This window comes from Gekko japonicus, unplaced genomic scaffold (genome assembly GCF_001447785.1).
Source record: "Gekko japonicus isolate JY-2015 unplaced genomic scaffold, Gekko_japonicus_V1.1 scaffold2733, whole genome shotgun sequence".
NCBI classification, from domain to species: domain Eukaryota; kingdom Metazoa; phylum Chordata; class Lepidosauria; order Squamata; family Gekkonidae; genus Gekko; species Gekko japonicus.
Genome location: NW_015174356.1, coordinates 184,588 through 200,512, shown reverse-complemented (window position 1 = coordinate 200,512; position 15,925 = coordinate 184,588). Strand labels below are relative to the sequence as shown.

Sequence of the window (15,925 nt, the reverse complement as noted above, 5' to 3'; positions counted from 1 at the left end):
GGCCCCATGGACCAGATCACACCAGGCCTTCCGGTCTTCCGCCGTCCTCTGAAGTTGGCTCAATTACATGTTCGTTGCATCGATGACACTGTCTAACCATCTCATCCTTTGCCGTCCCCGTCTTCTTTGACCTTCAATCTTTCCCAGCATCAGGGTCTTCTCCAGGGAGTGCTCCCTTCTCACTTGGTGGCCAAAGTATTTGAGCTTCAGCTTCAATATCTGGCCTTCCAGGGAACAGTCAGGGTTGATTTCTTTTAGGATTGACTGATTTGATCTCCTAGCAGTCCAAGGGACTCCCCCTGACGTTGCCTCCTGGCCCTGGGATTCAGAGGTTGACTGCCTCTGAACATGGAACCTCCAGGAATTCCACAGCCTGGAGCTGGCAAGCCTAGGAGGCAAAAGAAGGAGCTGTCTAACCATCTCATCCTTTGCTGTCCCCTTCTTCTTTGACCTTCAATCTCTCCCAGCATCAGGGCCTTCTCCTCCAGTGAGTGCTCCCTTCTCATTGGGTGGCCAAAGTATTTGAGCTTCAGTTTCAGTCTCTGGCCTTCCAGGGAAGAGTCAGGGTTGATTTCTTTTAGGATTGACTGATTTGATCTCCTTGCAGTCCAAGGGACTCTCAAGAGTTTTCTCCAGCACCATAGTTCAAAAGAATCTATTCTTCGGTGCTCGGCCTTCCTTATAGTCCAACTTTCGCAGCCATACATGACTACTGGGAATACCATTGCCTTGACCATGCAGACTTTTGTTGGCAGGGTGATGTCTCTGCTTTTTATCATGCTGTTTAGGTTCGCCATTACTTTCCTCCCATAGAACAGGGTGAAAGCCCTTCCCAAATTCTCCCATCCACAGGCACTGCCCCAAGATCTCCAGCGATTTCCCAGATTGGATTTGGTAACCCTGGGAGTGAGCGGTGAAGGAGAATGAGCTGCTCCATCTACAGGGCTGGGGGTGAATTGGGGGGGGGGCACCACCGAGAGTACCCTGTCACCAGGGCCAGGGCATTTTCAGTGGTGGCTCCTACCTGGTGGAATGAGCTCCCGGAGGAGATCCGGGCCCTGTGGGACTTGGCGCAGTTCCGCAGGGCCTGTAAGACGGAGCTCTTCCGCCAGGCTTTTGAGTAGGAGCCACCACCATCACTATACCATCACCGTACCACCACCACTCAATGGAGTGGGTGTCATCGAGGAAGGACGGATCGTTGTACCATCTGGAGTCTATCGTGACGCTCTGGGACCACTTTGTCCTGTGTGACCCCATCTGCTATTTGTGACATCTAGAGCACTTGCATTTTATATGAATGATCGTTTTATTTCTTGTTTTATTCTGTTTCTACCTGTTGAATTCTGGCATATGTGCCCATCTGTTAGTCGCCCTGAGCTCATCCGGGGAGGGCGGGGTATAAATTTAACAATCAATCAATAAATATAAATAAACAGAGAAAATTAGCAGCAGAGCTGAAAGAGGCAAGGTACCAATAGAGACCACTGCCTCGCCACACCTCTGTACAGAGCAGCCTCTACTAAGACAACTTCACACACTCCTCTAAGTTCCCATGTACTTATTTGACCCCGTAAAGATAGGGAAGCCCCAATAACAACAGAGGAAAAGAGAAATCAGGCCTCCGGGGAAGGATATGTTAGGAAGGGCTCACCTCAGTTTCTTTTTGTAGTCGTCCTCTGAAACAGATTCCCCGGGGAACTCTGGAACCTCTGGAATGCCCCATTCAGCTGATATCTAAAACAAAGGGGACAGATGTCATATATTCCCAGTCTTATGGCCAGCAGGGGCTTTGTGGGGTTCTTCGAGACAGGCCATTCCGCAGATAAGGAAACAACCATCGTTTACTGGAGAAAATCTCTGCCGTGAAGTATTTAAGAGGAGATTGGATTTATACCCTGCCCTTCACTCCCCGAAGGTGTCTCAGAGCGGCTTGCAAACTCCTTTCCCTTCCCCTCCCCACAACAGGCACCCTGTGAGGTAGGTGGGGCTGAGAGAGCTCTTGACAGAAACTGCTCTTTTTCAAGAACAGCTCTTATCAGAACTACGGCTTGCCCAAGGTCATCCAGCAGCTGCAAGTGGAGGAGTGGGGAATCAAACCCAGTTCTCCCAGATTAGAGTCCGCGCACTTAACCACTACACCAAACTGACTCTCAAAACCAAATTTCACTGCGATACCAATTAATCAGTCTTCCGGTGGGAGCAGGGGGAAGTTCTAACCCAGGGATGATCCTCACCTTTAATTTTTTATCCAGGTAGGCCGGAGAAACCCAACCCTGCCTGGAGGGGCTGGACTTGGTGGGTTTGGTCCTAACCAGCCACTTCAGAGGATGAGCAGAGTCCAGGACTTCCACATACTGCCCTTCCTTCAGCGTGATAGTTTCCCGGTCGGCACCCATGGGGGTATAGTCAGCGGTGACCATGTAGATGTCGAAAATCTGCGGGCAAAGGTCTTATTAATTGTACTTTAGAGAGAAAGCAAAAAGTACTGAGATGCAGAGAGAATAAGACACATATGGATTGCAGTGTAGGCCCTTGGAGCCTGATATTTAAGAACAGAAGAACAGAAGAGAAGCCATGTTGGATCAGGCCAATGGCCCATCCGGTCCAACACTCTGTCACGCAGTGGCCAAAAATGAGGTGCCATCAGGAGGTCCAGCAGCAGGCCAGAATTCCAGAAGCCCCTCCACTGTTGGCCCCCCAAAGACCCAGGAAGACACAGCATCACTGCCCCAGACAGTGATTTCTTGCTTTTGAACTGCTAGGTTGGCAGGAGCTGGACCTAGAGACGGGAGCTCACACCGTCATGCGGCACCCGGGTCTCGAACTGCTGAACTACCGACCTTCCACAGCCTGCAGTTCAGCGTCTTAACCACTTGAGCCACCGCAGCGCCATAAGTTCCAAGCCTATTGCTCATTAATTTCCTTGACTGCCCACGAGTTCTTGTACTGTGAGAAAGGGAGAAAAGTCCTTCTTTTTCTCCCTTCTCTATCCCATGCATAGTTGTGCATAATTTTGTAAACCTCGATCATGTCAGCTTCCATGGAGTTTGGCTGGTTTTTCTGCCCTCTTCCATGGAACATTTATTTATTTATTTATTTAAACATTTATATCCTGTCTTTCCTCATGGTTCAAGGTAGCTTACAATGATAGTATACTGTACACCACCCGGAGCCCTGTTTTGCAGGGAAGGACAGCTTAAAAATCAAACCTAATAATAAATAAATAATAGTTTAAATTTTTTTACAGTTAAACCAGAATAAAATAACAAACCCCATATCTTCCTCCCCCTCCATAAAAGATGTCTGCCATTTAAAGGTAAAGGTCAAGGTCTCCCTTGCTCGAAGGCCAGTCGAATCCGACTCTAGGGGAGTGGTGCTTATCTCTGTTTCCAAGCTGAAGAGCCAGCACTGTCCGAAGATTTCTCCATGGTCATGTGGCCGGCATGACTAGTTGCTGAAGTGCACGAAACGCTGTTACCTTCCCAACGAAGCAGTACCTATTTATCTATTTGCAATTTCTTGCTTTTGAACTGCTAGGTTGGCAGGAGGTGGGACCAGAGACGGGAGCTCACTCCGTCATGTGGCACTCGGGTCTCGAACTGCTGAACTACCGACCTTCCGGTCTGCAACTAAGCATCTTAACTGCTGAGCCGCCACTCATTTAACCATTTGAACCCCCTCAAAAGCCTTAGCAGATGAGTTGGCCTTGTGATGCACCCTGAAGATCTCCAAGAGGGGGCTCCTCTCACCTCTTCAGGGAACCCATCATTAATACTCCCTCTAAGCTGTGGAGTCTTGTGAGCAAAAATTCTACTTTGTGAGCTACTGGCATTAATGTTGTGAGCGAGCAATTTGGCTGCTGCATGAATTAGTTTGCTCTGGAGCCCTCCTTCCTGAGCTAAGACAAAAAAATTGTGTGAGCCGGAGGCTAAAAAAATGTGAGCTAGCTCACACTAACTCAGCTTAGGGGGAACACTGCCCATATTCATGCACGGCAGCTGGAGGGGAACTGACTGTTCCTAATCTTTTACGATCAGAATTAGGAAGCCACTCCTTAGGACTGTAAAGAAATCAGAAGTCTTGAAAACACAGTTTCTAGTGCATTTAACGGATGTCCCTGTCTTCTTAAAAAATGTTTTCGATCTGTTTTAAAATTTCTCCAGAAACAACAGCAGGGCATGTTATTTTGCAGATCTCGCACCTCAGAGCCAGCATAGCAGCAACTATCCACCTGACCACGGTGAGACGAAAATTCAGTTCCCTTTAATGATCTGAGAATCACATGGAGTGAAGTCCATGCTGGGAATGCTGAAATCCTTCTCATCAAGGAATGGTTGAGTAAACTTCATTTAGAAAGTCGTTATACCTCTCCTCTCGCATCCCCTTCATCAGACTCAGAGGAAGACTCCTGAGCCGTTGATGATGGCCGGGATCTGCCATGTCTTGGAGACGCGGATGGTGTTTTCGATTCATCATCACTGTCGGCTCCGGGGACCCGAAGCGTGGCTGAAATAGAAGGATAATTTATTAAAAGATTCACATTGGAAATATTTTTTGTCATGTTCTGGGCGTGGAGCAGGGGTCACGGGGGTGTGGGTGGGGGTTACTTGTGAATTTCCTGCATTGTGCAGGGGGTTGGACTAGATGACCCTGGAGGTCCCTTCCAACTCTTATGATTCTATAATTCTACGAACACTTTCCTGGGAGTAAGCCCGTGTCATGATCTGGGCTGTGCAAGCACGGCCTACTAGGCCCAGAGAGCCTGGCTAGCAGTAGGTAAGGTGAGCAGTAGTTCTCGTGGCCCTTTAGGGCCTGGAAGCAATTTTCCCCATGCTAGTTTGGAGGCTCATGCCTTTGGTCATTTTTCAGCCTTTCCCCCACATGAATGGCTCTCAAAAGCTCAGGGAGCAGTGGCGCAGGGAGCTAAAGCACCTGCCTTAACATCTAACGAACAGCTTGTAGGCTGTTCAATACCCACCGCGGCCGGGGTGAGCCTAGTCCCAGCTCCCGCCCACCCAGCGGTTCGAAAGTCATAACAACTTACGAGTAGATAAATGGGTACCTGCCTTAGAAGGCAGGCAGTACCCTCCTCCACTGGGAGGTGAGGTGGGAACCTCAGCAGCGTCGGTTCGGAGAGCGGCGGCGGCGGCAGCAGCGGAGTGGCGTGTAATGGCGGCGGTAGTCGAGGCGGTGAGCGGAAGAAAAAGGAAATGTGACATCTAGCGGTGAACCGGCGGCGAAGGCGGAGCCCGGAAGGCGTGAGGACGCTCGGCGCAGGCGCGGCGGAGCCTGAGGGACGGAGCCAGTGCCGTGCCGATGCGATCAGCACGACGGATGGGCCCGCACCGCTCTTTTTGTAGCAGGTACTCATTTGCATATTAAGCGACACACCCCTAATGTAGCCAATCCTCCAAGAGCTTACAGAGCTCTTCTTACAGCAGCTACTGTAAGCTCTTGGAGGATTGGCTACATTAGGGGTGTGTCGCTTAATATGCAAATGAGTACCTGCTACAAAAAGAGCGGTGCGGGCCCATCCGTCGTGCTGATCGCATCGGCACGGCACTGGCTCCGTCCCTCAGGCTCCGCCGCGCCTGCGCCGAGCGTCCTCACGCCTTCCGGGCTCCGCCTTCGCCGCCGGTTCACCGCTAGATGTCACATTTCCTTTTTCTTCCGCTCACCGCCTCGACTACTGCCGCCATTACACGCCACTCCGCTGCTGCCACCGCCGCCGCTCGCCGAACCGACGCTGCTGAGGTTCCCACCTCACCTCCCAGTGGAGGAGGGTACTGCCTGCCTTCTAAGGCAGGTACCCATTTATCTACTCGTAAGTTGTTATGACTTTCGAACCGCTGGGTGGGCGGGAGCTGGGACTAGGCTCACCCCGGCCGCGGTGGGTATTGAACAGCCTACAAGCTGTTCGTTAGATGTTAAGGCAGGTGCTTTAGCTCCCTGCGCCACTGCTCCCTGAGCTTTTGAGAGCCATTCATGTGGGGGAAAGGCTGAAAAATGACCAAAGGCATGAGCCTCTGCAAAGTGAAAATGACCAGAGGGAGACAGCAAACCTCCAGCCATGGTGTCTAAAGGGAACCTCCACATCCAGAGGCAGACAGCCTCTGAATACCAGTACCAGGAGGCAACGTCAGGGACGGCCTCGACCTTTGTGTCTTGTTGTTGTCCCTCCAGAGTAACTGGATGGCCACTGTGTGGGACAGGCTGCTGGACTAGGTGGACCCTCCCTGGTCTGATCCAGCAGGGCTCTTCTTATGTTCTCTTTGAAGATGGTCATGCATTTGGGGGGTGGGGGTGTTAGGCTAATAACTGCCTATTGGAAAGAAGCAAATAAATCAGAAATTCACCACCTCACGCTTAACCGAAATAGTTAGCACCAGTTGAGTAATTACCTTGACTTATTTTTGCAGATACCATTTCCGTGATCTGCGATGTCAGTTTCTGCAGGAATTCCTCCGTCCCAACTTCGGCAAGCGACAGGTGGCCCTTGATGCTTTCTCTTTCTCCTGCCAAAGGGAGAACATGGTGCATAGCAAGCGTTAACATGCCAACAAATGCCCCTTCCCTCTGAAAAACACAGCTTGGCGAATAAAGCAGCACTTTAAAGGAGAACAGCAAAGACACAGTTAATGAGACTGTTACAGATTCAGGTGGGGTTGCCGTGTTGGCCTGAAGCAACAGAACAAAATTTGAGTCCAGCGGCACCTTGAAGACCAACATATTTTTGTTCCTGATATAAGCTTATATGCGCATGCGCATGAAAGCTTATACCAGGAATAAAACTTTGTTCTGAGATTGTTATAGACAGTTACGCAAGAAAAGTTCAGTCTCTTTTTACCAAGGAAGGCCATTTTTAGAAATATCTGAAGTGAGAAGGCCTGAAATCCAATGTGTATTTTGAGACTGGATAAATGACAACATTTAAGAAACAACGATGCAAAATTAAGCAGACCACAACAAAATCTTACTAGCCTGCCACCTATGTGGTTTCATGAACCTCTTCTCCAGAAACCAATGCACTTCGGATCAATTACCTGAATACAAAATACACTTGCCTTTCAAGAGATATGAACAAGATACATCTCTATAAACCACAGCAATTAATTCTGAACAGTTGCCAAAGGTTTTTGAGCTCTACTTGGTTGAAATGCTTCCTCTATGCTGCGGAGTCTTGTGAGCAAAAATTCTACTTTGTGAGCTTATAGCATTAAAGTCACTCACAACTTTAATGCTATAAGCTCACAAAGTAGAATTGCCCTTGAGAGAACAGCTCTGACAGAACGATGGCTTGCCCAAGGTCATCCAGCAGCTGCAAGTGGAGGAGTGGGGAATCAAAACCCGGTTCTCCTAGATTAGAGTCCGCGCACTTATCCACCACACCAAATTGGCTCCTATCCCTCTTCTGCTTTCCACTAAAAAATAATTTCATTGAACAGGCAGTTCAAGATTACCACTGTTAAATGATCAATATCAGAGAAAGATTTAAGGAACGGAAGACTGTGGTGCAGATTTATTTATTTTTTTAAAATAAAGTTATCACTATTTTCCATTACCTTTCTTGGCTTCTGGAGGCTGAGCTGAAATGCCAACTCTGAAAAAGAGAAAAGGAGAGATGGACTGTTGCTGTATCTTTCTAGTTAGAAACAAGAGTGCAATAGCACCTTAAAGCAACAAGATTTCCAGGGTAGAAGTTACAGCACAGGTGTCAAACTCATTTGTTACAAAGGCTGGATTTGACATCCATGTGCCATAAAATGTACTGCCACATACCAGAGATGAAAACTTTATAAAAAACGTAGGCAAACCCGGTTAACATTTTTTTACTCAAAATACAAACAAAAGCAATCGATTCCTTACAGTGACAGCAATTGATTCACTGGGGGACCCACAAAAGCCCCCAAAGAGGTATTTAATTACATGGAAGACGAGGTTTTCCCAAGGGATACCATAAAAGGGGATACCTTACATTTCCATACATACCAGTTGCATGTAGTGTTCCCTCTAAGCTGAGTTAGTGTGAGCTAGCTCACAGTTTTTTAGCCTCCAGCTCACGGATTTTTGTCTTAGCTCGGGAAGGATGGCTCCAGAGCAAACTAATTTATGCAGTAGCCAAATGACTGGCTCACAGCTTTAATGCCAGTAGCTCACAAAGCAGTCTTATGCTCATAAGACTCCACAGCTTAGAGGGTGCATTGATTGAATGCGGGCCGGGTAAAAGCCCTGGATGGGCAGGTTCAGGCCCCCGGGCCTTATGTTTGACACCCCTGAGTTCGAGAGTCGCAACTCCCTTCATCCTGGTATCTGACTCTCGAAGGCTTATAACCTGGAGATCCTGTTGGTTTTTAAGAGGCTACAAGACTTGAATCTTGCTCTTTGACTGCAGCCCAGCATGTATGCCCACATGAAACTAGCTCCCTGAATGTCCTTGGTTCTTGATCTCCATCCAGCACCCCCACCTCACTAGACTGGATCCTGAAAGCCATGTTGGTCAGCAACAGACAAGCACGATTGGAGTCCAATAGCGACTTGGAAACCACACCTTAAAAAGGATATTATAGCTTTGGAAAAAGTGCAGAAAAGGGCAACTCGAATGATAAAAGGGTTGGAACGCTTTCCCTATGAGGAAAGGTTAAGGCGCTTAGGGCTCTTTAGCTTGGAGAAACGATGACTGAGGGGTGACATGATCGAGGTTTATAAGATTATGCATGGGAAAGAGCAGGTAGAGAAAGAGGTACTTTTCTCCCTTTCTCACAATACAAGAACTCGTGGGATTGCTGAGCGGTCGGGTTAGAACGGATAAAAGGAAGTACTTCTTCATCACCCAAAGAGTGATGAACACATGGAATTCACTGCCACAGGAGGTGGTGGTGGCTACAAGCATGGACGGCTTCAAAAGGGAATTAGATAGGCATCTGGAGCAGAGGTCCATCAGTGGCTATTAGCCACAAGGTATAGCTAGGGGCTCTGGGGCAAGGGATGCTCTGTCTTCTTGGTGCTTGGGGGAGGCAACAGTGGGAGGGCTCCTAGTGTCCTGGCCCCACTGCTGGAACTCCTGATGGCCACTGTGTGACACAGAGTGTTGGACTGGATGGGCCTTTGGCCTGATCCAACATTGGCATCTCTTATGTTCTTATGTTCTTAACAAGATTTTTGGGGTATGAGCTTCTGAGGATCAAAGCTCCCTTTATTATCTAAAACCTTGTTGATCTTTAAAGTGTGACTGGACTCAGACTTTGCACTCTCCCTCCCACCTAGGAAATGTCGAGTCCCGTTCACCAGAGCATCCAAAGCTCCACCCTCCCTTCATACTTCCTTTGCACAGAGTCTGGTTTAAACAAATAGATCTGCCACCACCACCCCCCCACTGATTTGGATCCTCAACATCACAGAATTAATAAATTCTGTTTTGGTAACACCGTTGGGAGCAGGCCCGTAGCTACAGTGGGGCGTTTTGGGGCCCCGCCCCCTTAATTAGAAGCCCTGCCCCACAAATAGCCACGGCAGAAACATTTTTGGGAAGTATTTTGTGTGTGTGTGTGAAAACCTTATTTTTGAGGAGAGACCCCCACAGGCAGTGGCACTAGGGATGCCAAGTCTTACCAAAGTAATAGTGGTCGAGTTCAGGGCCCTCTCTGGCCTGAAAACTCTATGGTACCATAGAGGTTTTAGGGTAGTTGCTAGAGCATCGCCCGGTGACGTGCCCAGTGTGATGACGTCACTTCCGGGCTACGTCATCGTGCCGGGCACGTCGGCCCGATCTGGCCACTTCGGGGGTGGGCGGATTGGGGCGCCTTTTAGCGGGGGCAGCCCCCCCCCCCGGGAGACTTGGCAGCCCTACGTGGCACTGTGGCTTGCCCTCCGGCTTCCTTCTCCCTCCCACTGTGAAATCCTTGGTGGGCATCTTGAGACCTGGGAAAAGACATCTCAGGAAGCATTTAAATGCCTGTTGAGTTCCCTTCTGAGGAGCTGCGGTGGCTCAAGTGTAGATGATAGGTAGATGAGATAGATAGATGTGATAGATGATAGGTAACTTAAAGGTTAGTCTTAAAGGTGCTATTTGTTAGTCTTAAAGGTGCTATTTGAACTCTTGGACTATTTTGCAGCAACAGACTAACACAGCTACCTCGGGGAAGCTCCTGGATGGGGCTGGGAGTCCTTGCGGAGGCCACGTGGAGTGGCCTCGACCAGGCAGAGGGGGAGGACGCCAACTTACCCTCCTGCTTCTTCGTCCTTCTGCAACAGAATGAGGCTGGAAGCAGGGGGCTGCCGGAAGAAGGGGGTGGGGCTTCGTTGTGTGCCCCCGCCCCCCTGCACCTCACCCGGGGGAACTGTGTTCCCCCGCATTCCCCCCCAAAATGACCTCTGGATAGATGATAGATAGATAGATGATAGATAGATATGATAGATAGAGACAGACAGAGACAGATAGATAGATGATAAATAGATCGCAGATAGATCGAGGATAGATCGAAGATAGATCGAAGATAGATGATAGAGACAGACAGAGGCAGATAGATAGATGATAGATAAATAGACAGACAGACAGACAGACAGACAGATAGAAGTTAACTTCTGGCCATTCAGGCTAGTGTAAAGAGTTGGTGTAGTGTAGTGTATAGTATTGTATGGTGTAGTGGCTAAGTGAGTTGCTGATCAGGAATTCACCCATTCAAGTCTCACAAGTAAGCAGTGGGGTCCCACAAGGATTGGTACTGGGGCTGGTACTAATTCAGTTGTTAATGAATGGTCTGGGACAAGGGGTGAGTAGTGCAATGGCCAAATTTGCAGATGACACAAAAATATTCAGGACGGTGAAAGCCAAGGATGACTGTGAAGAACTCCAGGAGGATCTCCACAAATCGGGTGAGTGGGCGACAATGGGGCAGATGAAGTTCAGTGTTGGTTAGTGTCAGGTGATGCACATAGGGACAAAAAAACAAAAAACAAATCCCAGCTTCAAGTAAAGGCTGATGGAGTCTGAACTTGCTGAGACTGAGAGGAAAAACGGTCTTGGGACCAAAGTAGAAAGCTCAAGGAAACTGTCAGCCCAGTGTGCTGTAGGGTGATAAAGGCAAACTCTACGTTAGGGATTGTTAGGAAAGGGACTGAAAATAAAACAGCTAATATTATAATGCCCCTGCATAGATCCATGGTGTGACTTCACTTGGAATACTGTGTACAGTTCTGGCCACCATATTTCAAAAGGGATATCACAGCCCTGGAGGGAGAGAAAAAAGTTTTTCTACGAAATGACCCCTGGTTTAACCACCAGCTGATTTGGTTCACATCTTGCTCACTGGTTGAAAACAGGAAGCCGATCATGTGGGAAGCTTCTCTGATAACATCCGATTGGCATGATTACAGTGTCGACTTACACACATTGCTTTTGTCAAGGAATTTTCCGTGTCTTGTAATGATGAGCCTACGTTGGTTTGCCAAATTTTAGAAATGTTGTGTTCCTATTTTGACTCCCACTGTTGTGGATCTGTTCTTTTTTACCTCTGTTCCCTTAGCAGCATTATCTCAGTCAAGGATCAGTCAAGCCCTGCTATCATTCAGGGAAGAGTTCATGGTTTGTTAGTTGTTATAGATTTCCTGGGCTGCATGGCCGTGGTCTTGGCATTGTAGTACCTGATGTTTCGCCAGCAGCTGTGACTGACATCCTCAGAGGTATAACACAGAAAGGTGGAGTATTCTCTGTGTCAACGTGACACATTTTTCTTCTCAACTTGACACAGAGAGTACTCCATCTTTCTGTGTTATACCTCTGAGGATGCCAGATGAGTTGTTTTTTCTAAAGTAAAACCTCAGTATTCAGGTTAAATGGCAGTGTTGGCGCTTTGCAATAAGTAAGTGGGTTTTGGGTCGCAGTTTGGGCACTTGGTCTCTAAAAGGTTCGCCATCACTGGGTTAGGGAGTTGGAGCACCTTCCCTATGTGAAGAGTCTAGGACTTTTTAGTTTAGAGAAGAGAACACTGGTGTGTGTGGGGACCTAGCCAGAAGGAGGGCTGCTGCAGGAAGAGACCCTCATCCTGAGGGAAGGGTGAGTAGTCTAGTGTCACTTGGAATAGTGAGCTAGGGACAGTATATATTTAGACGCGTTAGGGCATTTGATTTCTTTTCTTTTCACCCACTTACTGTTATTATTCTGCACCTTGTTGTTTGACCTCTTATAAAATAAACCTTTTCCTTGTTTCACTCTGCCTGGTCCTCACGCCTTTTATTCGGCCAAAAGGGAGGTCTGAAGGTCTTGGGAGGGTGCTCTGGGCCTTCTCAAGGGAACCTAAATCCAGAGTGGTGGCAGCATCAGGTGACACCCCCCTGAGCCATGACAGTCAGGTACTACAATGCCAAGACCATGGCCATACAGCCCAGGAAATCTACAACAACTAACGAACACCGGCCATGAAAGCCTTCGGCAACATACACTTCATGGTTTGTTTTTATTTTTTGGAATGCAGTATGTACTTTGAACAGAGGTTAGGGAGAATTATGATTGGGGACAGAATTGATTAACTGTCTTCAAAATTCAAGACCCTGACCTTTTACCTACTTTATCCTATAAAGGAAGGACTCAGTATCTTTCTCAGTGTGCTTGTATGATGATCCCCTAGGGAGGTCCGGCTGTCCTTTAGGTCCGGCTGTCCTCGACCAGGGCCAGGGCCTTTTCGGTGGAACTCTTTGCCGAACAACATCAGGGTCCTGTGGGATCTGATGCAATCCCGCAGGACCTGAAAAGCAGAGATGTTCCGCCAGGCTTTGAGTTGAGGGCAGCAATGGGAGGTTAGGACTGGCACCCTCTCTCTCTTTTTCTTCTACGCAGGACAGCGGTGCAGCCGGCAAAGGAGGACTATTATGCCATCTTGCATTGGTTCTACTGCAGATAATTTTACTTATATGTTCATTGTGTTTTAATTGTTTATAAGGTTGTAAATCACCCAGAGCCTGCTTGCAGGGTGGCCGATTCATAGATCTATTAAAATAAGTAAAGAATAAAATAAATCATCTGCTCTTGCAGGCATCAGGGTGATCATCCTTAATAAAGACCAGATGCTGGTCCATGAACATAATAAATTATTCACTAACTGACTGAACATTTGCCTTTCCAAAATGCAAGGCCTGTTATGGAACCCCACTGCCTCCAAGCAATGTAACATCTGTAACCACATATACTGATTTTTATTGTGTTTGTAAACATTGGCCCTTTCTGCACCTGTATTTTGCCCTGGTTTCTAAGCACATCCTATTCCTCCATTCTGCATTCCCTCCCGCTTCCACTTTCACTTTGTGTTGGGGTTTTTTCTTGTTTCTGCATTTATTTAATAGCTAGCAATCCAAAACAGTCCAGTGGCACCTTTAAGACCAAGTTTTATTCAGGTACAAGCTCTCCCTCCTCTGTGAGGACAGATCTGCATGTTCCCCCCCACCAATAGCTAGCAATCCAAAACAGTCCAGTGGCACCTTTAAGACCAAGTTTTATTCAGGTACAAGCTCTCCCTCCTCTGTGAGGACAGATCTGCATGTTCCCCCCCACCAATAGCTAGCAATCCAAAACAGTCCAGTGGCACCTTTAAGACCAAGTTTTATTCAGGTACAAGCTCTCCCTCCTCTGTGAGGGCAGATCTGCACGTTCCCCGTCCCCCCAATAGCTAGCAATCCAAAACCGTCCAGTGGAGCCTGAGCAGTGGGTGTTGCCTTGTGACATGCTTCCGGTGAGGTCAGGGGGTGTGGCATATGCAAATAAGCAATGCTAATGAGCTCCTGCACCTCTTTTTCTACTAAATGACCCCTGATGTGCTCCATTAGCCAAATGCCTTGGGTGAATTTCTCTCCCCGAGAGATGTTCTTGGAAGAGGGGGCCCTGCCTAATCTAAGCTCTCCCATAACAGTATTACAGCTGCAATCATCGTTTTTAAAAAATGCAGATAGAAAAAGGAAAGGGGGGGGTCAGTTTGAGATTTCTGAGTTGAGACTTACTACTTCAGTGTGGTCAGCCGTGTTGGTCTTGGTCTGAAGCGGTAGAACAGAGTTTGAGTCCCACGGCACCTTTAAGACCAACAATGTTTAATTCAAGGTACGAGCTTTTGTGTGCATACGCACACCTTGAATAAAACTTTGTTGGTCTTAAAGGTGCCGCTGGACTCAAACTTTGTTCTACTTCAGTGTTAAAGGGCACAAGTCCAGTAGCACCTTAGAGACGAACAAAACTTGTGGCAGGGTATGAGCTTTTATGAGTCATGGCTCACTTCTTTGGATACAGCTAGAATGTGAGTCCATCTGTCCTTATATCTTGGAGAGCGGAGCCATTTCAGATGCTGAATCACAATAGCAGGCAAATGACAATAGGAAGTGAATGACAATAGCAGGCAGGCATGATTGGATTGGGTGTGATATGCAGAGGGGGTGTAAACACAGAGAAATCAGCATTGGTAATGTGATAGGAAACCTAGGTCTTGATTCAGTCCAGGAGGATATATTCTCTTGAGTTTCATTATCATTTGCAATTCAGCAGTCTCTCTAATCTCCAGCAACTGAATGTCCTGGAAGGTTAAAATATTCCCTCACTTGTTTTTGAATATTGTGCTTCCTAATGTCAGACGTATTTATTTATCCATTTATTCTTCGCCATGGGGACTGGCCTGTTTGTCCAATGTAGAGGGGCATTGCGGACTAGCTGTTTTACTGTGGTAAAACGCTGATTTGAATTCCAGTGGGTTCAATTCCCAGTCTCTAAAATACGAATAATTGCCCACCCAGCTTAAAATGTTGTTCGCAACTTTCTTCTCTCTGACCTACTGCCACTGACTTACCCGAGTGTGGTCATCAGAGCCTCAGTCACCATCATACGCTCCTGGGTCAGAACTTCAGCCTCTTTCACTGCAAGGAAGTAACGGAAATGAACCCTTCAGCATTCCATCTTCTCCAGTGGCTAACCAGATGTTTTAGAGAAACCCCCAAACATCGCACAAAGGGCACAGCTGGCCCCACTATGACCCCTCCCCAAGCCAGTGGCATTCCTATATATTCAGCCTTTTGCATATGGAGGTTTCATTCCAGCCTTTGACCACCCCCTCCTTCTCCATCATCCCCTCTCATCCCCCCGAAGATTCTGAGAAACTCACTCTAGTAACCATCAGGATAGGTTTGACTTAATCAACATCAGGGGTCATTTCCTGCAGGAGCGCACAGGAGCGGAGCTCCGGCACTAAAAAGCCCAGGGGGCGGGCACATGCAACAAGCCCCACCCCCTGCTCCCAGCAGCCCTCAGTCAGAGCAAGAAGCAGCCAAGTAAGTTGCAGAGCCCCCCCAGTCCCCCCAGTCCAAAACAGTCCAGTGGCACCTTTAAGACCAACTTTTATTCAGGTACAAGCTCTCCCTCCTCTGCGAGGACAGATCTGCACGTCCCCATTCTATAGCTAGCAATCCAAAACAGTCCAGTGGAGCCTGAGCGGTGGGTGTTGCCTCCTGACACACTTCCGGTGATGTCAGGGGGTTTGGCATATGCAAATAAGTTATGCGAATGAGTTATGCTAATGAGCTCCTGCACCTCTTTTTCTACGAAATGACCCATGGCTAAGACAAAAATGTGTGAGCTGGAGGCTAAAAACTGTCAGCTAGCTCACACTAACTCAGCTTAGCGGGAACAATGGTGGGCCGGCGGCCTACATACAATTTGCGTTTGCAACAGAAAAGATCTTGTATGTAACTCAGCAACATGCAGTGAAGGGAAAAATACCGACTGACGTATGCTTCCAGGGTCAGATCTTGGTTTCCAAAATACAATATACGCCTCTTCCCGTATACACCTCGAAGAGCTTTACGCTCTAGTAATCAACATCTCCTGGTGGTCCCTGGCTCAAAGGACGTCCGTACAGCCTCAACCGGGGCCAGGGCCTTTTCTGCCCTGGCCCCC

General features: G+C 48.0%; 1 protein-coding gene across 1 annotated transcript in view; it reads right to left on the bottom strand.

The window, feature by feature from the left end:
• Window positions 1-15,925, bottom strand: part of OBSCN (obscurin, cytoskeletal calmodulin and titin-interacting RhoGEF) — a gene marked incomplete at both ends in the record, with an annotated part of 222,594 nt that overhangs the window by 22,885 nt on the left and 183,784 nt on the right. Inside the window, 6 exons of the mRNA XM_015424328.1 lie at window positions 1,655-1,737; window positions 2,238-2,438; window positions 4,370-4,509; window positions 6,405-6,518; window positions 7,566-7,603; window positions 14,823-14,889. Of these exons, the coding sequence (XP_015279814.1) occupies window positions 1,655-1,737; window positions 2,238-2,438; window positions 4,370-4,509; window positions 6,405-6,518; window positions 7,566-7,603; window positions 14,823-14,889 (643 nt within the window). The remainder of the gene's footprint in view (window positions 1-1,654; window positions 1,738-2,237; window positions 2,439-4,369; window positions 4,510-6,404; window positions 6,519-7,565; window positions 7,604-14,822; window positions 14,890-15,925) is intronic.